The sequence below is a fragment of the Megalops cyprinoides genome, chromosome 6 (assembly GCF_013368585.1).
Source record: "Megalops cyprinoides isolate fMegCyp1 chromosome 6, fMegCyp1.pri, whole genome shotgun sequence".
In the NCBI taxonomy this organism is placed as follows: Eukaryota; Metazoa; Chordata; class Actinopteri; order Elopiformes; family Megalopidae; genus Megalops; species Megalops cyprinoides.
In genome coordinates this window covers 19605258-19628488 of record NC_050588.1, presented here as the reverse complement: position 1 = coordinate 19628488, position 23231 = coordinate 19605258, and the positions used below count along the sequence as shown (strand labels likewise).

The following is a 23231-nucleotide window of genomic DNA, read 5'->3' as shown; positions in this document are numbered from 1 at the left end:
ATGTCTATAGGCTTTGATCCTGGGTTTAATTTAAACACCAGGCTGCCTACACAGCACAGTGTAACTGCATTAATGTTACATCATGATCACATAAGAAATGTGAAAGTTTTTGTTCCTGCCATTAGTGGTTAATGTTGTGTGGCCCTGCAGAGATTGCTTGTTATTTCTGGATCTTGTTCATGGTGTAACTGGATTATGTTGCTTTGTGCCCGGTGGACACGGTCGTGTGGCCAGCTCTGTGGGGCAAAATCCCATTTGGGTTCAAAACAAGGTCATTGGATTTGCATAAGAGGTGGCGCTGAGGGCAAGTTAGAGGTGTGTTTTCCAGTGTTGGGTAACACACTTCGGGAGAGAGAATCCATGTGGATGTTTCGCGATTCTGCGAGTTCTGTTTATTAATGCGCCAAAACCCTGCAACTCTTTCCCCTGCAGCTCTGACTCTGCAGTACAGGGGTGCTGCAACATCTAACAACTGAGCTACACGTCTCTCTTTCCTATAGCCTGCTAAACTCTCTCTCCCTCTCTTTCTGTCTCTCTCTGTCCCTCTTCCTCTCTCCCTTTCTCACCCTCCCCATCTTGCTCACACCCTCTCACTCACTATCTCTGTCTCTTTTCCTTTCTCCCTGTCTATCTGTCTCTCTCTCTCTCTCTCTCTCTCATTGCCTCACTCTGTCTTAACCTCTCTATCCATCTCCCTGTTGCTTCTTTCTCAGATTGGAACACTGGAAACCCAGGCCCAGGTGGAAACTGAAACTCGAGGGGGCCCCCAGGGTGTCGTGGGCAGAGATGTGGGCGGAGTAAGAGGAGGGGGAGGAGGAGGGTACCATTTCACCTTCTCCACCCTTTGCAAGCCGCCGCCGCCGCCGCCCGACGCCAACATGGCAGACTGGGCCAGCAAGAACCTGAACATGCACACGCAGGGCCTGTTCCGCCGGCGCGTCTCCATCGCCAACATGCTGTCCTGGAACCGGGCCTCCATCAAGAAGCCCATGCTGATCACCAGCGACCGCACTATCAAGAAGGAGGCCTGCGACATGTTCAAGCTGGTGCAGGTCTACATGGGCGACCGGCCCGCCCGCCTAGACCGCCGCCACGTGGCCCTGCTCATCGTCACCAAGTGCTGGGTGGTGCCGGGCCTGCGCGACGAGCTCTACGTGCAGCTGGTGCGGCAGACCACCGACAACCTGTGCCCCCGCAGCCTGGCGGCCGGCTGGGAGCTCATGGCCATCTGCCTGGCCTTCTTCTCGCCCTCGCCCAAGTTCCGCCGCTACCTGGAGGGCTACATCCAGAGGCATCTGGATGCGGGCCCCACCCAGAAACACGAGTCTCTCACCAAGGCCGAGGGTGGGTCCACCTTCATCTTTCCTCTGTGGTGCTGGTGGAGGGTGGGGGGGGGGGGGGGTCCTCTTGCTACAGGAGTGTATGTGTGGAGAGGTGTGTGGGCTGTGTGTAGATTTGTGTGTGTAGTTGAGTGTTGAGTTTAGGGCTGTTTGTCGAGGAGTGTGTATGTGTTCCTGTTCAGTGTGTTCCTTTGTCTCATTTAACGATGTTGCACATGCATTATTAATTTCAGAAAGTCAATCTTTATACAGATAATCTTTAGTCTTTCCTATATACACTATATATACACAATGGTATATAGATGTGTAAAATTTCTTAATACACCAATAATAAATTATTACAAAACTAATTTAATATAGACTTGTATTAATATATTTGCTTAAATGATCCTTTTAAAACATTTGTTAAACAGTCCTATTTTGACTAACAACAGACATATTGAAACGGGAATAACAGTGGAAGAGTGAAAATAAGCAAAAGAATCCTGATATAGAAACACACTGCAGTTTACCTCAGATATGGTTACTTAAGCTTGGTCATTCTTGCTGAAGAGCATGTGTGCTATTTTATATCCATAAAAACAAACAATGTTAACATCAACAAATTAAACTACAGTTTTGTTGAGGTTATTATCCAAAACAGCTTAAAGGGTATTATGCAAATTTTGGCACTAAATAGCATTAAATAGTCTCCATAGAAACTGTTGAGTCTCTGAGCACAATAAACCATCAGATATATTTTTGAGGGTAAAGAAAGCAATTGTGATGGAAAAAATAGAAATCAAATGATCTCAGGACGTTACCGTTATCTGTACACAGCTGTGTACACGATGCGCAAGAGGGTTTATTTGTTGTTTCATTTGGTTTGGTTCAGAGAAGTGTTTACGTTCCATGGTTTCCTTGCATTTATGTAGTGGAAGGAAAGCAACCCAATATTGGTATAGAAACTAAATATATTGTGGAGTTTAGCCAAATGAAACAGGATGCAGTGTTGATAAAGGGTGAGGAATAAGAGATTTGAATAAAAGTTTTGACTCATCCGGGCAACCAGAACAAAAGCACTAAAGTTGCTCTCATCCCAAAAATGCTGGGTCCTTATGCCTTTAATAATTGAAACCTAAACAAGATTCTTTCTATCTTTGCTGTTTTTAATCTCGGTGTCCAGTTACACAATACATAACGGAGCAGCAGAACATGCGAAATAAGAAGAACTCTAAATCCCGGAAAAAGAGGAAACAGAACGCAGAGGAAGAGGAGGGTAAGTCTCGGCTCTCTCTCTCTTTCTCTCCTTCGGTCTCCCTCTGTCGCTCTCTTTCAAGCCTTTGGCTTCTCTCACTGTGGAGCAGGTGACCCCCGGTGATGCATTGTCTACACATTGCAACGCTTGTCCAGCCTTTGATTTGGACAAGAAGAAAGCCAGAATGAGCCACAGAGAGTGTCTCAGTCCCACAGCGCCGTGAACAAGTTCAGTTCTATATCTCAGGGGACACGACCGCTTCGATCTTGAGTTGCAGATCCCAGTGTCTGTGTTCACCCAAACTAGGCAGACCAGATTCAGTGTAATCAATCCAAAGGATCAATCCCCCGTCTTGTCATTGTCCTGCACGCTGGGGTTCTCTGTCTGTCCTTCGTCTGCATGGTGGGGTGGTCCCTCTTCGCAGTTTGGACTCTGAAAAGGACGCGTCAGGGCCTTCACTCCCCTCTTTGGCTCCTGTTCGGACCAACCCCAGTGGATCCGTGCCCAGAGCCGGGCAGCGTGGACTCTGAAGCTGGGAGAGGAATCCCAGCGGGACAAACACCTCACACCTCCTCGCGCCTCCTACGTCAATTAGATCAGCAGCGTGTGGCTGTGAGGTCAAGCGCATAATGAGCTGGGAACCCAAACACTTCACTGTGTGTGTCTGTTAGAGAGTGAGGGAGACATGACAAATTACAACGAGAGCAAAAAATAATGAGTTAGAGAAAGATGATGCTTTAAGCAGAGTGCCCTTTTCTTGCCACAGACTCTCTCTCTCTCTCTCTCTCTCTCTCTCTCTCTCTCTCTCTCTCTCTAAAATGGTACAAGCGTATAAAGCTTACAGAGGGCCAGACAATTGTATGCAGTATTTCACGGTCTTTGAATTGCACTCAGATTCTAACATATTGACCTTAATGAATGCTCTTTAGGTAGGCGGTAAATCTGAAAACCCATTTCCAAAAGAGAAATTAACCCAATTAATTAATTCCAATGAATTATATAAATAAGTTAATTCCAAAAGCATATCAAAGCATAGTAATTAACCTGCAGGACCTGTATTGGTTATCCTTGATGGTCTAATCAGAGGAGTCAGGGCATTTCTTACAGCAAGTCATAGCAAAGGCTTCTTCACTCAGTAGTTTCTTGATTATGTGGACTTCAAAAAATGCTGGTATATAGGTGATTAATCCCTTCTGTATTATTGCTGAAACTTTTAATCACAATGTATAGGTATAAAATTTGTACTATTTTTTTTTTCTGGGTGAGTTCTGTGTGTGAGTCACCCTGTCAGTTTAGCATTGTGGGTTCGTCCTCTCTGTGATTTTTTTTTTCTCTGCTGTGAATTCTCTTGCACAAATCAGAAATTAGTCCAGCTGCTCCCAGCAGCTTCTCTGGCTAGCCCACAGTTTCATGTGTCAATAACCATGCTGAAAAAAAAGTGCTCACTGCATATCTGACATTATCCTTCTGTTAAAATAGCAGCAACAAGTACGCACTGCGCATCAGTTAAAACAGCAGTAGAACTGGCAATCTACACATCAGTGGGAAAATGTTACAAAACAGAGGGGAAACCTGCACACATCAGAGAAACCGGAAAGAAAATCTACAATTCTTCAAAAATGCGGGGAAACCGCCACACTGTGCATTAAAGAAAACAGCTGGGAAAGCACTCAGTATGTCTCTGACCACATCTGGAAAACCTAATTGCACCAGCGCTGTGCACCAGTGACCACATGAAACCTGCTCACTTGGCGTCTGTGACCCAGGTCCATACGCCCATATGATGGATTGGTGGATGTGGTGGTTTGGGGCTGTTGAATGTTGCTAAACTCTGCAGGGCCTGTTCCCTCAGAGCTCCCAGCCTGCGTGGGGTTGCTGGCCACACCCCTGGGCCCCATGCATTTGCTGACTCTCGTTCACATTGCTTTCAGTTAAGTAGATTTGGTCATTCTGTCTGAATACAGATATGGAATTAATATCTCTTCAGGCTCATTTTCTCTCATCTTTAGCAGAATAAATGAATAACACTTTCGGTAAAGAACTACAGAAAGGCTTGATTACCAGGCCCTGCCAAATCAGAATGTCATGGTATGTTCTCTTTGGACATGCATGGTAACATAGCACTTTTTATTACAGTCTCTGTCAGTCTCTGTCAGTTCGCATGTGTTTTGCTTCATGGAGTGATAACCTTATGAAGGCTTTGTGTAGTTATAATGCAGGCCTCTTCATTGAAAGATAACGCTTCATTGAATGAAATATGTTTTGTTGTAGTTTTGTACAATGATGATTAATATCCACCTCTCAAAAACATTTATGGTGAGGTTGTCTCAATTAATCAAACCTAATAAACTGTGAAATTATTCAAGATGCTAAAACATTTGATTAATTGAACGGCTAATCTTAATGAAGATTAAGTCCAATCCATATTAAATGCTCAGCAGAACAAATTGGCCAAATCTTTGTGGGATGCCTTTACTTTTTCTGCTTTGTTAGCACAAACTACCTTCATCAACACCTTTTCTTCATTCAACATTGCGGATAACTGTCAAGAGATATCGGATAAGGATCAGGATTTAGTCAGCAGCTCAGTCAAACCTGTTTAAATGAGTTAGAGCTACAGTACCAGTCAACGGTTCGGACACACCTACTCGAAGAAGGCTTTCTCTTTATTTTTACTGTTTTCCACAGTTTAGAACAATACTAAAGAATTACACAATGACCAACAAAAAGTTTTGATTTAACACAATCTTATATTTTAGATTCTTCCAAAAAAATCTTAATTTCTTGGATAGACATTCATACGTAGGCATCAACTTCACTGTTTATATTTGTCTAAGAAACAAATTTCAAGCATTTCAGCACTACATCAAAGCATTTAGGTTCAAAATGTTTTTGAATGCATGTTTTCCACTTCCATCTTAATCAGGTATGGCCAATTTTTTTTTACTGTAAATCTAGTATACATGGTGTGTTCCCAGTGCTGAGGAGCACTGCACCAGACAACTGTCTTCTTATTCTTACATTTTCTCCTTTGTTCTCCTTCAAAGAAACTTCATTTCATGCCTGAGGTCATTTATTTTTTTGTCAGACTCTCTGGTTATTGTATTTTTCACAGGAGAAACTTGCCTACCTGCTACCTTGCCTTGGCCTGAGGCAGGCATGTTATACCTGTGGTTTCTTACATACTCCTAGGATGTCAATTCAACTACAACGTCAGTTTTCTGCAGTTAATATCGGAGATCTTAAACCCAATTACATTTACGTACATGGTCAACTTTGCGCGGGAATCAAGGGCAAAATACGTTTTTGGTTCCTCCTCATTAGGGTAAATTGTCTAAGAGAATTAAAGTAGGAATAAAAAGCCCTCTCGTTTCCCAGTGAGGTTAATTTGGCTGGTTGGTCATGCATGGCCATCACCTGTTTCCCATAAATCGCATTCATTTTGATCTGGGAACATTCTGATGTTCTGGAGGGATTTTTTTTTTTTTTAAATCGGAGTTGGGGTTTTACAGCCAGCCGAGCATGAAGGCAGAGAGATATCACAAGGATCTCGCTGTGGGATGTCACAGAGAGACCAAGGCAGTTCCACCCCAGGGTTACTCCTAGGGAGACAGCCGTTACTGTAACACCAGAGGGATTGTGGGTAAGGTTTCACCTGCAGTGACTGCGCTGGTTTCTTCTGGAATTTGGCCCTGCAGGAGGATGCTCGCTCTGAAGAAATCCCGCTGAGGAGGCCTCCTGAAATGGGATCTGGCGGTTGGCTTCCCCCTCTCTTTTGTCTCTGAGCTTTTGTTGAGCCGGCGTAAAACACCCTGAGTGGTGACAGTTTTGACATGTTCAGAGTAATTTCACAGACTTGTAAAAAAAAAAAAAAAACAGACGGTAAGAAGATGTCTCTCCTGGCAGTTATGACAGCAATTAGGGGCTTTATGAAGCTGCTTTTGGAACTGTGAGAACAAATGTCTCTGTTTGGCAGCGTTATGCTTTAACCCTCAATGTACGAGTGTGGTCAGAAGACTGCTGAGTATTGTATGGTGATTGGATAAAGCATTAGCAAATCACAGCCTGTCATCGCTCCTCCTTCCACAGCTCTTCCCATCAGCATCTACGCAAAGTACTGCTACCGCCAACTACAGAAAGTGGCCGTCAGCGGGGGGAAAAAGGTACATGCCGAAACAGAAGGGGTGTGTGTGTGTGTGTGTGTGTGTGTGTGTGTGTGTGTGGGTATCTATGGGTGTCTGTTGTTTTGCGTGGGTGTGTGGGGCTGTATGTGTATGGCAGTGGGTGTGTGTCTGTGGCAGTGGGTGTGCATGTGTGGCTGTGAGTGTGTGTCTGTGTGAGAGAGACACAGAGACGAGGGAAGGGCCGTGACCTCCCTGTTATCCTCGCTCTGCCCCTGCCAGGGTCTCCGTAAGCCCACGCTGGAGGAGATCCACCACGGCAGGAGCGCCATCCTGACGCCCTCGCTGTTCGGCAGCTCCCTGGAGGAGATCATGGAGCGGCAGCGGCAGCTCTTCCCCGACAGGAAGCTGCCCTGGGTGCAGACGCAGCTGTCGCAGTGCGTGTTGGCGCTGGGCGGGGCGCACACCGAGGGCATCTTCAGGTGAGGGGGTGGTACTGCAGGTCACACATCGTACTCTCAAAGAATGGGGGAGGGGTACACATACAGTTTTACCCCTGCAGCATGATTTGCATGGCTCCCAAACCAAAGTTTGCTCCCAAAATTTCTTTAAAGACTGCCTACGATTGTAGCTTTGGGTGTCTGTGCTGTGGCCTCGCGGTGCAAGCATCTTCAAGCGGGATAAGGACAGAATGGATTTATACCCAAGTAGAGCACAAATGAAACAACCTGGGCGATATCATAGGAGAAGGTCAGATGGTTACAGCAGGGTTACCTGGCTGGATCAATTACTTGCAGGCGCTGCGGCCCTCCGGCACCACACTAGAGTAGCCCTACAGACATAGCGCCTTTCTAGGACCAATGAGTAAATACAAGCAAGATCAGTGTCCGCATAACTGAGCATGAGGAAGATACGGCACTGAAGCCCGGATTGTCATGGTAACGAGCAGTCAGTAGCCAGGGGTGGAGTCAGGGTCCCAGCTTTGTTTTGTTCTGCTCTTCAAGGATTGTAAATCAGTTTAAAGCATGCATCTCCTGAAACTAAGAGTGGATGGCATTTTGCTGCTCAGCGCTCGACAGAGTGTCTGGTTGGAGGATTGGGAAATCGCCTTCTCCGTGCCACTGAGACATTAATGTCGGGGTCCTCAGCCCAGAATATCCCATAACTCACTGACTGATGGACCGCTCTGGGTGGTCTGCTCAGACAGTGTAATTCAAACAAACTTTAATTGCCCGCAGGATATCAAACGTACAGTGTGGCGAGCAACACCACTGCACCAGCTGACAGAGGATTTAACAAAGCTGCGTTTGTCGCCATGCTCACAACCGTCACTAATTGCACACATTTTTTCAGTTGGCTGCATTCGTTTCTTTCTTTTTGCAGCTAAATGCAACTGCCTCAGTTTATCTGGGGAGTGGGGGGGGGTTGTTTGGCGGGGGAGGTGCTCTTTTGTCCTGACTGGGGCCCCTTCGCAGTAGGTCATGTGACCAGTTCACCCTGTCGGCACCGTGGTGACCCAGAAGGCTCAGTTCTTCAGTGCTTTAACATTTCTACAGCACTGTAGGGACATTGCGACAAAGTTCTGTGTCAGGTCTTTCATGAGTCTGTAAAGAGAGCTAGCTGTTATGCTGAAACTGGTCTGCACCAGTGGAGTTTTAGCATAAAATCAGCATCGGTTCCATTTGGCCGGAGAGCGGAGGGCTGGAACGCAGTCTGACAGAGACAGTGGAGGCCCTGACAGCTGCGCTGAAGTGTTGTCCCTGGGACAGAGGCATGTTTCTTGCCGCTGTGGGAAGCGCGTCACGGTTATCTGTCCGTCACGGTCACGGATGGGTGAAATAAGAGAGCTGCTCTGACACATTGTCTCTGATCGGTCTGAAGTGCTTGCATCCCTCCTGTTTATTCCCACTGGACGTGACTGCTTTGGACTCGTTTGAATCATAGGCCTGCTCTCTGATTGGCTGTGCCTGTGGTGGGCTTGTACAGTCCACACTGGGAACGTGTTGAGTTGTAGCGTCTCTCAGTGTGTGAAACTCACTCTGTAATTAAATCTGCGGGGCCAGCGGGCCTCAGGGTCAAATATCACATGACAGTGTCCGCTGGGGGTCAGGGCCTGCTTTGTCGCTGCTAAACCCATTTGAGGGTCCGATGCCTGTTACTGACAACATAACTACCCCTAGTGGCCATGCAGTCAAACTGCAATAAACTACCCTGCGCTTGTGCAGGAACATGAAGTCTGCGATTGGGACAGTAGCTGAAATTCTTCAGGGCCACAGTGTCTCTGGTGTCTTTGTGACTCCCACTGAAAAAAGCTGCGGATTTAGACCTTGAATCACGGGGCTTCAGGCTCCCCCCGCCTCCGTTTATCTTCAGTGAAACACGCAGGCTCCTATGTCAGGAATGGAGGAGTTATGGACTTTGAAGCCTTGGGTTGCCTAAGTGATCCCTGCTCTCTTAATACATCACTGGATGGGTACTCAGTGACCAGCTGACCAGGTTCCCCCCTTTTTTCTCTGGCCGAGCAGGGTGCCGGGAGACATCGATGAGGTGAATGCTCTGAAGCTGCAAGTTGACCAGTGGAAAATTCCGGAAAATCTGTCTGACCCAAACGTCCCAGGTACAAGAACTCTCAGAGAGGAAGTGGGAGGTTTAGAGTCTGTCTTTCTGCAACCTGAACTTTTTTTTCACTGCCTAAGCGGATCAGCTTTAAACAAGCATTTATAGGCCTAATGTCAGATGGTAATGGTATATTGTATATAAGATATAAAAATGTTTGTGTGTATGTGCCTCCCCTAAAGCCTCTCTGCTGAAGCTGTGGTATCGAGAGCTGGAGGAGCCTCTGATTCCCATGGGCTTCTACAGGCAGTGCATTAGTAACTATGAGGACCCACAGGCAGCCATCGGCGTGGTGCAGTCCCTGCCAGAGCTCAACCGGCTGGTGCTCTGCTTCTTCATCCACTTCCTGCAGGTACTGCGCGCGCACACACACACGCACACGCGCGTATGCCCGAATGTACTCACACTTTCAAACTGTCACACAGAACACACACTACATAAGCAGTTGTAATAACATACTGGTATGTACTGCTGTAACATATGCAGCCTGAACAGTTATCGGGGGGGGCGTGGAAAGGAAAGAACACTTATCATCCAGGTGGGCTGGGGAGAGTGGGACAAGATCACTGCGTTATCTCTCGGGAGGGGTAGAGAGAGGACAGGGTCACTATGTTATCACCCAGGTGTGATTGGAGAGGGTACTGATTGCCCTCGAATGATGAAATAACATTTTACTGGCTTTCCACTATCGCATGGAAACATCACATGGAAGCTCCCATTCCAAATCCCACAGCCTCCACCTGCATTGTATGGCCCAAAATGGCTCTAGCTGAGCAGCGGTCACTCCTTTAGAGTGTCTCTCTGTCTGGAGGTGTGCTGACAGCTCGGTGTCTATCTCCACATCAGATAGCAAATATATCTCATTTGGCATTGCAAAGCTGCACTCTGAGGGGAGTATGTGGGGAGAGAAGTGTGTCTGAAAGACACACTGGCAGTAAAGAGAAAGTTTCCTCTGGCTGGTTTCAGATTCAAAATGGGTCATTTTTCTTACTTTTACTTACAATCTGACGTATCTGGGACGAGACTGTTCCTTTCCCTGAAGGTTTTTCCAGTCCTGACTCTCAGACAAGCAAACAGGCTTTAACTTTAACTTTAATGCTTTAACTTTTCTTTGACTTTTTTTGAAAATCAAATTTTCAAAGGGAGGAACTGTTTTGAAATGATCAAAAGCATTATATGACCCATTCCAATGGGACCCAAACGTGCAACGCTCAGGTGTGAAAACCGTAGCAGAGCTGATGTGGGAAGCAGGAGCTGGGAGCTTGGGCTGCGTTTTAAATCTTCTTCACAGCGACTGGCAGTATGGGCTGGACCTAAGTACTGGGTAAAGAAAGAAGCTGGTTAAAAACTGGGCCCATTACTTTTTTAAAGTGAAGTTGAAAACATGACTGGAAACAAACCTTTCTAATCCCACCCCATCCCTTCAAAGCTTTAAAAGGCCCAGGCCAGGCTGAGCTGGGTGTGTGCAGCTGTGGACTTTCATCAATGTTTCATAGGGGAGGAAGTAAAGCACTGAAAGCCGTGGGGGTTTGGTTGCCATAACAACCACCCAAGGTTATTTGGTTTCTCTCTGCAGACACACCCCTCAGTCTCTACCTCCCCTCCCTTCACCCCTCGGACACCTCTCTGTCTGTCTCTCTCAAATTCTCCTTCCAGCCCGCTGCTTCACCCCCTCTTTCGCTCTTCTTTTTCCTCCCTTTTTTATGTCCTCCTTCACTTCCCCTCTCTCTGCCCTCTGTCTCTCTTCTTCCTTGGTTGCTCCTGCATCTCTGTCCATCTCTCTCATCCTTCATGTTTCTCTTGCCCTCCTCCCCACACACACACACACACACACACACACACACACACACACACACACACACACAGAGACCTGTCCGCTCCTCAGTCACCACTTGTGTGGTCAGTACAGGACACCCTTCTGCTGGACTGATGGAACACCTCTCTCTCATCATCACAACCAGCTGCTCAGACCCAGCGCAGCAGACGGTTACTCACGTACGCGCTGGGCGAGCTGGCCCCAACCATTTTTAATCAAAAGCATATCGCTCAGTTTAATGTGAAGGCATCGAGAGCTTTGGTTACAAGTGGAGATTTAAGGATTGTTTTTAAGCACGTTGGGTGGCCGTGACGGTCACTGTTTGAGTTTGTGTTCAGTACATACCAAGTCAGCAAATCTTTAATGTCGTCCAGCTTCGTTCTCACGCCCTCTGTCTCTGTGTGTGTTTGTGTGTGTATGTGAGTACCTCTACATGCATGTATGTTCGTGGGAGCTCTTATGGCACGAAGAGCAGGTTTAATCCCCTTCGTGTGGGACTGTACAAAGCTCTTTCAACCACACTGGGTACTGGTTTGCATCTGCGAAGTATACATATTAGCGAAATCACTGACCATGTGATTTGAATGCGTGACCATGGCACCGCTTATGGATAACTTGGATCACTATTCATATGCTTCTCAATAAACTAAAAATGATGAAAGCATTTTACCCTTTCTCATCAATATATATTAAAAAAGGGCCTGCATAAAATGACAGGGAATTCATCCGTGTGCCCTGCCTGAAAGTATGAGTGAACTCTGATATCTTTGGAGGGAGCTTCCCCTCTCTCCTGTGTTCCCAGTGGGTGTTTAACCTGACTGCCCTCTCTTGTCTGTTCCCGCAGGTGTTTTACCTGACTCCTCTCTCTCCTCTGTTTCCCTGGGTGCTTAAACTGACTCCCCCTGTGTCCTCTCTTCCCCCAGGTTTTTGCCCAGCCAGTGAATGTGAGTAAGACCAAGATGGATGTCAACAACTTGGCCATGGTGATGGCTCCCAACTGCCTGCGCTGCCAGTCTGACGACCCGCGGGTCATCTTTGAGAACACGCGCAAGGAGATGTCCTTTCTGCGCCTGCTCATCGTTCACCTGGACACCAGCTTCATCGAGGGCGTGGTGTGAGGGGCGGTCTGGCCGACCTGCGTCGTTGCCCTCTCTCTCTAGCACTACTTCATTGCCCGGGTGTCCCCGAAGACACTCCGCTTTACCTGGGCTCCTCATTTTGAACGGGACTCAATCAGGACTGAGGTTATTTTCCTCCCTGGATAAGCGTCTGTCCAAACGCTGGACTGTGTTTTGTGATAAAATTCCACATATGACATGCACTGTAAAACTGAAGCGCAAACAATGGTGGAGTAAAAAAGCAGTTAGGGCAGTTATTTCTAAAATACTCACTGGCTAATACAGAAAAACTGACCACAGCTGTGAAATGATAAATATGTCAGATAAGTTTTTTATTGGGGTTATTGAGGGGGGTCGATATTCATGTAATTTTTTAAAATGTGTTCAAGAAATTGTTGTCGTCTTATTCTACTTTGATTCTGAATGGTTTTGTTTTAATTCTGGGCGAAAGAGCAGGATGGCAGGATGGCATGGTGACATAGCCATGGCCCATCCCCTTTGTTATATGCTACAAGGAGCTCCGGTTGAGTCCTGCCATTAGGAAACACTGGGAATCAGAGGCATACTGCCAGAATACGAAGAATGCTGTTCTTTGGAAAACACTGCTTATTTCTTCACATCGGCATTATTGTAATGGTCATGGACCCCCAATTGTTTTAGCTGGGAGAGAAGACTCTTAAAAATCTGTCTGGCCCTCTTTACATCTGTTGGACACACAGTCAGCTCTGTAAATGCCTTGTTGTACTGTCATGGTGTCCAACGAATGGCAAGAGTGTTTCACAAATAACAAATTTAAGCCTACAGTAGATAATGATACTTTTATTAAACGGGGGCCATAATACGGCTTCATTTTTTCAGAGCCCTTTCCAAAGCACAATACAGGAAACCGTTGTACATATAAAATAATTTGTAAAAAAAAAAAAAAAACTAAAAATACTCATTTTAGGTTTTGTATATCAGCGATAACGAATGTAAGAGCATATGAGAGCGCTCCTCTTTAATCACAGTGCGCTTGGACAGTTACAACTGTGGATACAAGAGCCATACCTAAAAATCACCGTTTTGATTTTCTGTCAGAATGCTGAAAAAAAGGTATTTTTGGAAACTGACTTTGTGCCTAAAAGAAGAAAAAGATATTGAAATGTATATTTCAGCTGCTTCGTTAACAGATGCACCTTTGAGTGGCATTGTTTTGTATCAAGCAGCGGTAAAGGTTTGAGGGTTTATGCCACTGATTTGTGGAATTTTCTGTATATGCCACACCAATGGATGTGTCAGATCTGTCACAGTCTGCTCAAAGGAAACTGACCTGTTATTTCACTCAGCTCTGTGTATGTGTGTGTGCGTGTGTGCGTGTGCACATTGAGAGGTAAATTGCTGTCACGTTGCAGAAAGTTCCGCCCTGCCTTTCCTTTAGCGCTCCTCTCATTGGTGCAGTCTTTTTCTCTTCTGTGGTTGTGTTATATTTAATGTATGCAGGGGAATGTGAAAAGAAGCTGAAAGCTTGACTAGCCTGCGCTCTGAAGTTTTGCTCACTTTCTGGAGCTCTCCTTCCCTCTGAATTCTGGGAAATCAAATCCAGAGGCTGGCATGCTTAGGAGTTCCATTCATGTGAATACAGCCTGTGAATAGAGAAATGGTGAACACAACTTGTAAATAGTCAATTACTGTATTTGCTAATTGAGGACATTAAATGTTTTTTCATTGTTTTATTTGCCATATGGTGCCTGTCTTCATGGCAACCACTTTTCATTATTTTATTGTTGTATAATTATTCCCCTATAGAATGATTTTTGGTGAAGCTTGTTAAAAAAAGCTAATTGTATTGCATGGTTTGAACTGTGCTTTAGTGACCACAGTTACTCAACAAAAGGTCATCCTTCTGTGATGTGTCTTAGCTTCTGGTGCCTGATACTCTCTGTTGTTCATAGACATGAATGCTTGTGGCTCTCGCTGTAAATGCAGATTTTAGGTATGTTTTCAGTGTCTGTGTGCGCGTGTGTGCATGTGTGTGCGTGCGTGTGCGTGTGTGTGTATGCGTGTGTGCACACGCATGTGCTTGCATGAGATGAGAAGATATCCAAGTAAAAGTTGATGAGAATGTGGATACATTCATTTCTCCCTATTTTCAGGAATTAAAAAAAATAAAGTTTGTAAATTTACTTATCTCAGGTCTTTGAGGATTTCTCTTCACCCAAGAGTGCCACTGCTATGTTTCAGATAAACTGCAGTCACTTATGTGCGTTGGAGGAACCAGAGACACTTGACCGTCTTTACTCTCTTGATTATGTTCTAGAGTCACAGGCAGGGACACAGTGTGGCGTAAATGGCCAGTTTGCTTGCCTGGGAACTCAACTACCTAGCTTCCCACCCAGGTCTTATATTCATTCAAATATGGCCAACAATGTGAACAATCAGATATTTTATTTTATGACCAGGTATTCAGTCCCATCCAGCACGAAGTGTGTTCCATGTTAGTATGCTACCCAAGTATGTTCTGCACACATGTTCATGAATATTCATAACAAAACATTTATGTTTTTTCTCAAATTTGTGTAAAAACAACATCCACTGTACTCCACTCTTTAAGCCATCCTACTCACCAGCTTTGGGGAAAAAAAAAATATGTATATATAGCTCTAAGTGGTACACCAACAGGCCATTTGAGATATGTCAACCACACAAAACACATTTCAATAAAAATGTCAATTTAGGCCATTTTAATTTCTTGTTCTTATAGCTGTGACTTTTAGCCATTAAATGTTTAACCTTACATCCACAAACCACAAGTCCGTTTCCATCACAATCAGTCGCTAACTTGCAAGCTAAGCCCTCACACATAAACACATGCACACCCACTCAGATGTAGATGGCCAAAAGCTAAAAGGTGGCTAGAAGTTAAAAATCAAAGTAATCGATAGAATACCTAATGGCTTGAGATAAGATTTAGATAGCTACTGATTCAGAATGCTGATGGGAGATTAGATGAAACGCTAACCCAGGGGTGGCCAGCTGTATGTTCCCTGAGGTGAGCAAAGGAAATTAGGGACTGGAAGAATGGTATGATGAAAAATGTTATTGCTGGGTCCTGAGAAATGGTGACAATGTTGTTACAGTATACAAACATGAGGGCACTGTCATCTCACTAGAGGTATAAAACCAGCACTACTGCAGTGGATGTTTGAGTAAATAACCCTTACATCACTTTCTCACTCATGTCAGTGAAACATACAGATTTCACACACAAGTCAATACATGGATGGCTAATCAAAAAGTCTGATTGGTGTCAGTATTAAAATTTTCACAGGTCTTGCAATAGTGTCATTATGCTGGGTCAGGTGCGCCCTTTTGGAACCCTGCATAATCTGCAAGAAAATAGCTGAAAGTACAGTAATGACACATCAGGTGATGTGCACAGCTTTCTTCTTGAAGGACATCAGCTGCCTCAAAGCTCACAGACAGGATTCAATGGAACAAATATAAATAAAATATTAACAGAAAGGTGGGAATTGAAGGAAATGAAATGACAAAAGTTTTTCATTGTGGTCTTGACTTCCCTCTCGTGGTTATAAACGGTATGATTCTTTCCCAGACCAATGAGAGGGTTTGTCCTACTCTTATGCTTGAGGCATTCATGGAGTTGTAAATATACACCCAGAGTTAAAAGGAATTCATCACTCTATTTGTGTATGCATGTTTTTTTGTTTGAAATTGAGATAGTGATTACACGTTTTTGGCATCAGTTTAAGTAATCAATAATTCAAGATGACTTTCAATATTGCATAAGCACTGCCTTGACAATTTGTCACTTAGCAGATGTTCTTATCCAGAGCAAATTACAAAGCAAGGGTGGATAAGCGCATCATACAATGTCACAGAACAGGTGCCAACAGAACACAGCAGACAGCACCTGAACATGTGTCAATTTATGACTGTAAATTATGTCATAAATTATGACTGTGTCAGATTATCTGATGTAATGTTACGGTAAATGCATTTGTTCTACAGTATGGCTACAAGTGCATTGGACACAGATGATGAGGTGATTTATCCTGTTGCGTGTCGGGCCTTGTGAAAATTAAGGAAGAAAAACACAAAGTTAGCAACATTGCTCACTTCTAAAGATAAGTGTCTTTTTTGTTATGTTGGAGGCTAGCCTAAGTCAGCATGCTGGCACTTGAAGTCTGGGGTGTCCTGCAAGTCTCCGCTGCCAAACAATGATCTACGAGGCCACAAACCACAAGGCAGGAATTAAAACTGTTATACTGAATGACAAGTCATGTAGATAATGCAGCTTAACTACACCAGGTTCAACAACATGATACATACAACAGCAAATGTTTTCCTCTCTCTACAAATTCTACAGTATTTCACAACACAAAACTGTGATTTCGTAGCTGTTTCCTATATGAATTTTATATAGCAATGGGTTTAAGCCCATTGGCAGCTGCTGGTTCCTTTGCTGCCTACTTATTGCCCTACACTCCCTCTTGAATGCACCATCTCTGACTGCAAACACCTTTTTTGTTCTTGATAAGGTGACCATTTGTTTGAAAAACACTCCTCCCATCTGTTGACTGTAAACATATTCAGCATTCAGAGAGCACTCGGATTGGTCATTGTCAGATAAAATCTAAAAAGTGTTTCCTCACTTTGTATACTTATAAATATTTGTATAGTTTCATGTTATTCACTTGATAAATTCTTTAAAGAACCATAAGGAATATCTTACTGTATGTTTTGTTTGAGAGAAAATTTGCCTATAAGACTTTTCCCTGGTCAAAAAAAATGGCATTATATTTTTAGGGTAGTAATTCCACTTTATACTACTGCAGGTACTACAGAAAGTAATATTCTAATAAGAACAAGAATCACAACAACCACCACCAACAGCTGGACGTGCTCTGTCCTTGTGTAACTAAACACGACGTGGGTCTACATCCGTGCACGCTCAAACCTTATTTTTTTACACTGCGACGTACCCTCTCTTCTCCAAAAGGGGGAGCATTCCCGGACCTGCAGGCAGCTTTTGGATTCCAAGCACTGGACTGCGGTTCCGCTGTGCGACCAAACGGAATCGGTTTTAGCACTCCACATGTAGGCTAGTTTATTTTGGTCAAACGTACATTTTTCTAATTATGCGAAACTCTGGTATTAGATATACCATATACCATATATAAAGGGGGATACTGTTTATCTGAAATGTATATTTTGTTTCAGATGGCACAGGTTTAAAGGTGAAAATAATTTATCCAGTCTGGTTCTGATGTAGACTAACATCTAACAGTAGCTATACTGTAACTAATTTTTGAATTCAGTGGTTACAGGAGCGGAGTTCTATGAGAAAAATGCGCGTGAAATACTCAGATCTGGTCGTAAATAGTAAGTGCAGAGGAGGCTTTAATCACATAATCTTCTCTGTAGGAGGAACTGGGCCAAAAACCCCGTAAAAATAGTGGGGCATGTCAGCAGCTGTGTGAACTGCAAAGCGAGAAGCGTACGCGTGTGTTACGTGTGTCACGCTTGGATATTTCCTCACGACTGTGATAAACAGTATAGTATGTCATTGACATTTGCACTAAACGCCCAAATTTACGTTTATATATAATATATATACACGTTTATATTTCGCATATCCATGTCCTCTGTATTATTAGTTTTATTGTGACAATAAACCCATTCATGGCACAATTTTCTGTTTCTTTATAATTATTATCTCTTTAATGAAATATAAGTTCCTAAACACCTGCAAACAGCTTGCACACGCCGAAAATATCTCAGTGAAACGGAATCATTAGACTACCAATGATAAATTATTTATGTCAACCACGTATTTATCTTTTATTATTATTATTTTTTTTCAAATACAGGATTTGTTTCGGCTTCGGTTGTGACGGATAACTTCTTCACTGTTAACCTCTTGGGGGCGTTTAAATTAATCTCTATCTGCCTTGTCTTGTGGGGGTTGTCCTGATGTCTAGGACGCAATGTGTAGTTCCGCCCTGCGAGTGACATAAACGTCCTAGCGATAGAAGCGTGCTGTGGAAGGTTCCGCACATCAGGAACATACTAAGCCACGGAAAGCCGTTTGTTTCCAGCATTCAGCAGAAGTCAGCGTGTGATTTATTTATCCAGTCGGTAAGTAGAATAAAACGTTTTACAGATACATTCTAGCTAGCTCACACAACAAATACAGATGTGGCCATAGTTTTATCTGTCGATGGTGCGATGTGTTGTGGCTAGGCAGCCAACTAGCCTAGCTGGCTTGGTATTGCATGTCATGCTATCACTTCCCAGAATATTTCCACATTTTTGTTCTCGGTTTATTCCTTCGATGTCGGTTGCTTCCATTTTATAACGTGTCTGCTCGAATTAAGATACTGTCGGCGATTAACAAATAGTTAACACACGGGTTTGATAAGTACGTCTGTAGCTACATTAGATAGCTAGTCTAGGGGGCTAAATGTTTGAATTTTACTAGCAAGTGACGCTGTCAGTATTGTCTCTGTCAGATTAAGAAAATACATCGACTGCATATGAAATGCTACTTTTTGTTACTTGCATCTGTTTCAAAGTTGGCATTGTATATTAGCTACATTATGGGAATTTCGATTTTATAACTTGAGTTTATTACAATCAAATTTGGTCACCTTGGACAAACCTCTGTTATTACAGCTACGTTGTTTTCTGACCACATTTGGACTTTTAAAGTGATGACCGTCTGATTCAACAGATATTCTCGGCCTACATCATGGCTTGGAACCATGCTGTACATCCAAAGTGACCTAACGTTATCTGTAATGTAATCTGTAAGTTTTATTTAACTAAAACGTATTCTGAACGTTTGCCTATCTATAGGTAGTCTGAGTTACATAGACTAGGTAGTCTAGAGATTACATGAATGGTACAGACGCTGAATGCAGTTTGCCGTGGCTCTTAAAAGACACCTATTAAAACCCAGCAAACAAGATAGAGCTACAAACATCGTGTCGAACAGCCGTAATATGGCTGCGCATATTGAGTTAGCTTGTTTGTGCAACTGCGAAGACTTGCCATTAGACCCTGTCGGCATGCTGAAAGCGCTATCTACTGCCCCAACGTGAGGTGAAACGTTACACTACTTCCGGAACGAGCGTCAGTGACATTGTTGAATGTCACCTGGTTCTGCGCAGGTCATGGTATAGGTGAAGGTCACCTGCTTCACAGGTAAGGTGATTGAGTTTCGTAGAAGTGATACCTTGGTTTCGAGAACGCGATGCGATTCCTAACAGAAAGCACGTGTTTACCCAACAGATAACGGAGGAGTCCTTTATTTGCTGTGTAAACTAATGATATCTTCAGAAAACGTCGGCATTCATGACTGAGGAGCATTGTTCTGCGCTGCCAGAAACAGCAGGTGTCTTTCGGAGATGAGGGTCTTCACACAAAATGAGAGGTTACCCAAATTCTGATGTTGTCAAAGTCTGTTGACACAAAGCAATTCTGCTTAAACACACTTCAAACAATAAGAGCAGAATGGACAGCTGTGTGACACAGAGGTTAGGAACCAAAACACTGGAGGCAGGGGACTTGAAATCACAGGTGGCACACTCTTGCGTAGTCAGTTACCCATTGTGTATTGAGTAAATCTGATTGAATTTCAGTCCCTATAGTGCTGTAAATGCACACTATTTTAAATAATGTGTGGAAAGTTTCCCTGCACAGGGGGCGTCAAGGAAATTATGATAAAATGAATAAAAAGATACATAAAAACCAAATGAACAAAAGCCTGGTGGTTTCAGGTCAGCCACGGTACACCACCTTTCACGTGCCACGTGTGTGTTTTGAACCAGTTCTGGTGACAAATGTAAATGGAAAAAATAATGTATAAGCCAGTGGAAAAAATCCCTTAAAAGACTGGATCCCTCTAATGGATTGCCATTAAAAAAAAGCAATATTGTGAAAGCTTGCAGACAAGGATCATTGCGTCACAGTGGCTGACTTCATTAAAATGTAAAAATTAATCCAGAATAGCTGGAATCCCCGCCAGCCCTTTCGCTGTAAAGGGCAGTATGCATTTTCAGGGAAACTGGCTGGTGGAAATTTCCACTGGTCCAGTGGATTAATGAGGCCTGGATCTTTGTCCCTCATTTTCCTGCCACCGGAACAGTGGATAGTGACAGAAATGAGGCCACATTACAGCAGAGTGAAAGCCACTGTTCCTGGCCACACGGTGTGTGTCACAGTAGATCCCTGCAGCCCAGGTATGCATCCAGGTGCCTTGTGCAGGTCTGTGACAGTGGCAGCAGAGTGCCTCTGTAGACAGGCACTAACCGAGTGACAGTCGTCTTGGTGCCTGGGGGAGAGCCGGAGAACCTGACAGTGTTTCGGGGGTTTTCTCAACCTAGAATCCAGACAGGCACTTCCTGTGTGTCCTTCCAGTCACATAAGATGACTCTTTCTCCTCATGTAGCATTGGGGATGTCTGTTCAGGGAGGCCAGATGGTGGAAAGTGGACCAGCCTGTTCCCAGCACATTGAGTGACCTTTGATTCCTGAATGGTACCCTGAGCTACAAATTACCTGAGTTATTTGTGTACTGCTGTACCGAGTCATTCCCACTCACTTACTTACTCACTTGGCATGCTGTGTATAGATTGCTTATTTTTCACAGTTATATCTAGCTCCAGTCCTGAGACATCCTTTAAGTGTCAAGATTCTTGGTTTGTGTATGCAATAGTAATCTGTGTTTGCCACATCATTGCTGTTTTAGTTTTGCTCATTTGTAATATGCACACACACACACACACACACACACACACACACACACACACACACACACACACGCAGAAAATGAAAGCAGAGTGAGGAATACAGGAAGGTTTTTTTTGTGCTGAGATAATTTTTGATGAAATTTCTCTTGATGTGAGTGACAGGGAAGGCTGGCCATGTGGGAACTACAGATTTAATTAAGTTACATTGCCAGCGAGTCTGTCCACCGTGTAAACTGTGCTCTTGGCTGCCGAGACCATTAATACTGTTACATTTAAGAAAGGCCAGTGGGAATCAATAAACACAAGGGCCAGATCTACTCTGCCTTCTGACCTTGTCCTTCATGCTACACTGCTGACGTGTAGACTAGATCTGCACATTTTTGCCCTTCCTTTTTTAGACTGCATGAGTGTGTGTGTCAATGTGTTTTTTGTGTTCTGTGTTTATGTATGTATATATGAGTGTACGTGTACAGTGTGTATGTATGTTTGCGTGTGTTTGTGTATGTAAGTGCTGGGTCTGAAATTAACTCCCACCAGCCTGCAAACAGTTATATGTTCTCTTTGGTAGGATAAAGTTGCATGTTCACTAGCCACTCTGGCAGGTGCTTTTTGCATTAAAAATCATGGCCTTTTACATTAGTCAAACGACTTGGTTTTTTGAAATCATTGGAGGGACCCCTTTGTCATTTTCCAGTAATGAAATCTCATTTTTGTCATCTCTGGTTGTCCAATAATGAGCTATAAATGAAGCAAATTTGTCTACTACAGGAATATTTAGCTTGATTCGACAACTAACACATCTGGGTGTTAGCGGTAGTTACCATGTCTTTTACCTTGTGTATTTTGATATTGATTTAAAAATGTGAAGACACTAACTACACTGAGTGAAAAGAAGCAGACCCTAAGAAGATCATGTTCTAAACCATAGGGAAAAGGGGAGATCCCCCTCCAGTTTTTAGTGTCTGTGCGAGTAAGTTTTATTCTGACATCATGGATTTTTGTACTTAAGTTACATCTAGCTAGCTAACTAGTTTCTCTTTGCTTTAGCTATAACTTTACCTTGCCCGCTTTCTGTTTTAGTTTAGCTTTTTCTGTTTTCTGTTTCTGTTTTAGTTTAGCTAACAATTTACGATGTCATTAGCATACAGAAGTATGCCTTGCAGGATCCAGTTCAAATGTAGTCTATCATGATTCAGAATAATTTTTTTTTTGTCTGGTGACTCTGGCTGGACCCTGGATCTGTGTGCTTGCAGTGTTTGTGTGGTGTTGGACTACAACATGTTCTGTCCATCTGTTTTTTTTTCAGTTTTCTCTTGCTGTTTATAATCTCAGATTTCGGTGTCTCTGTGATTCATGCACAAGCGGACTCCCATTGCACACAGTACCCCCCTCCTTCTGTAGGAGAGGTCGGTGTGACCAGTGTGAGGTACTCACTCTTCATGGTGACATTGACCAGCGCTACAGAGGAGAGGGAAGGCAGAGATGACAGCAAATAAACAATGAGTCACAACTCCTACCACCTTTGAGACCTCTCCCAGACACCAGAACGAACCCAGATATTCAACTGGTTGAGCATCGTTTTGTTATTTAAATTAAAATTCCCAAATGAGCTGCTGGATCAGAGAGTTCCTTTGGCCGGTCAGATCAGTTTCTGTGTTCATCTCATAATCATCCAATGACTGCGTCCATTATCAACTTGACTGGCCCGTCTCTCTGTGTTTCTGTGCAAGTGCGCTTAGCTCACTGCAACGCTTTTGTATTTGTTCTCTCATCCTTCTGTTGGCAGAGCTCCTTACATTGTTGTTCTGTAACAAACTTGTGTGAGACTTACTGAAACACAATAGACAAGGTGCCATGATGAAACTGAGTTAGTAGCGGGGTTCCGTCCTCTTATACAGATGGCCACAGAGCAAAGCAAGGCGACAGCAGTGGGGCGGTATAATGCACTAGTTGGGCACTCCAGGATTTGAACCTTGAAGGCTGGCTTGTAACCAGATGGTTTTAGGTGTGAAACCTAAGTGGAGCTCTTTTGGAGAACGTTGGCAGAAGGCATACTCAATATAAGTAATTTCAAATCTGTACAATGTCAAATTTAAGTTTGTAAGTCACACTGAGTAAAGGACTCTTGTTATGCAGAGAAATACCAAATTAGTCTCTTCATAGTACATTTATCATGTTGATTTTCTCATTGTTCAGGTGCTGCGGTGTGTTTTCAGTGCTGAGAGTGAGAT

At 43.9% G+C, this 23231-nt stretch overlaps 2 protein-coding genes across 5 annotated transcripts in view; both read left to right on the top strand.

Annotated features, from left to right (window-relative positions):
• Positions 1–14363, top strand: part of LOC118778850 (rho GTPase-activating protein 39-like) — a 40980-nt gene extending 26617 nt beyond the window's left edge. For both annotated transcript variants that reach the window (XM_036530610.1, XM_036530612.1), the window contains 7 exons: positions 714–1344; positions 2506–2598; positions 6667–6740; positions 6981–7180; positions 9224–9315; positions 9497–9666; positions 12054–14363. In XM_036530610.1, coding sequence (XP_036386503.1) covers positions 714–1344; positions 2506–2598; positions 6667–6740; positions 6981–7180; positions 9224–9315; positions 9497–9666; positions 12054–12248 — 1455 coding nt within the window. In that variant the 3' untranslated portion in view covers positions 12249–14363. The remainder of the gene's footprint in view (positions 1–713; positions 1345–2505; positions 2599–6666; positions 6741–6980; positions 7181–9223; positions 9316–9496; positions 9667–12053) is intronic.
• A 3874-nt stretch (positions 14364–18237) lies between these two features.
• LOC118778754 (protein NDRG3-like) overlaps positions 18238–23231 on the top strand; it is a 42083-nt gene continuing 37089 nt past the window's right edge. For all 3 annotated transcript variants that reach the window (XM_036530444.1, XM_036530442.1, XM_036530443.1), the window contains exon 1: positions 18238–18386. The gene's annotated coding sequence lies outside the window, so the exon portion shown is untranslated. The remainder of the gene's footprint in view (positions 18387–23231) is intronic.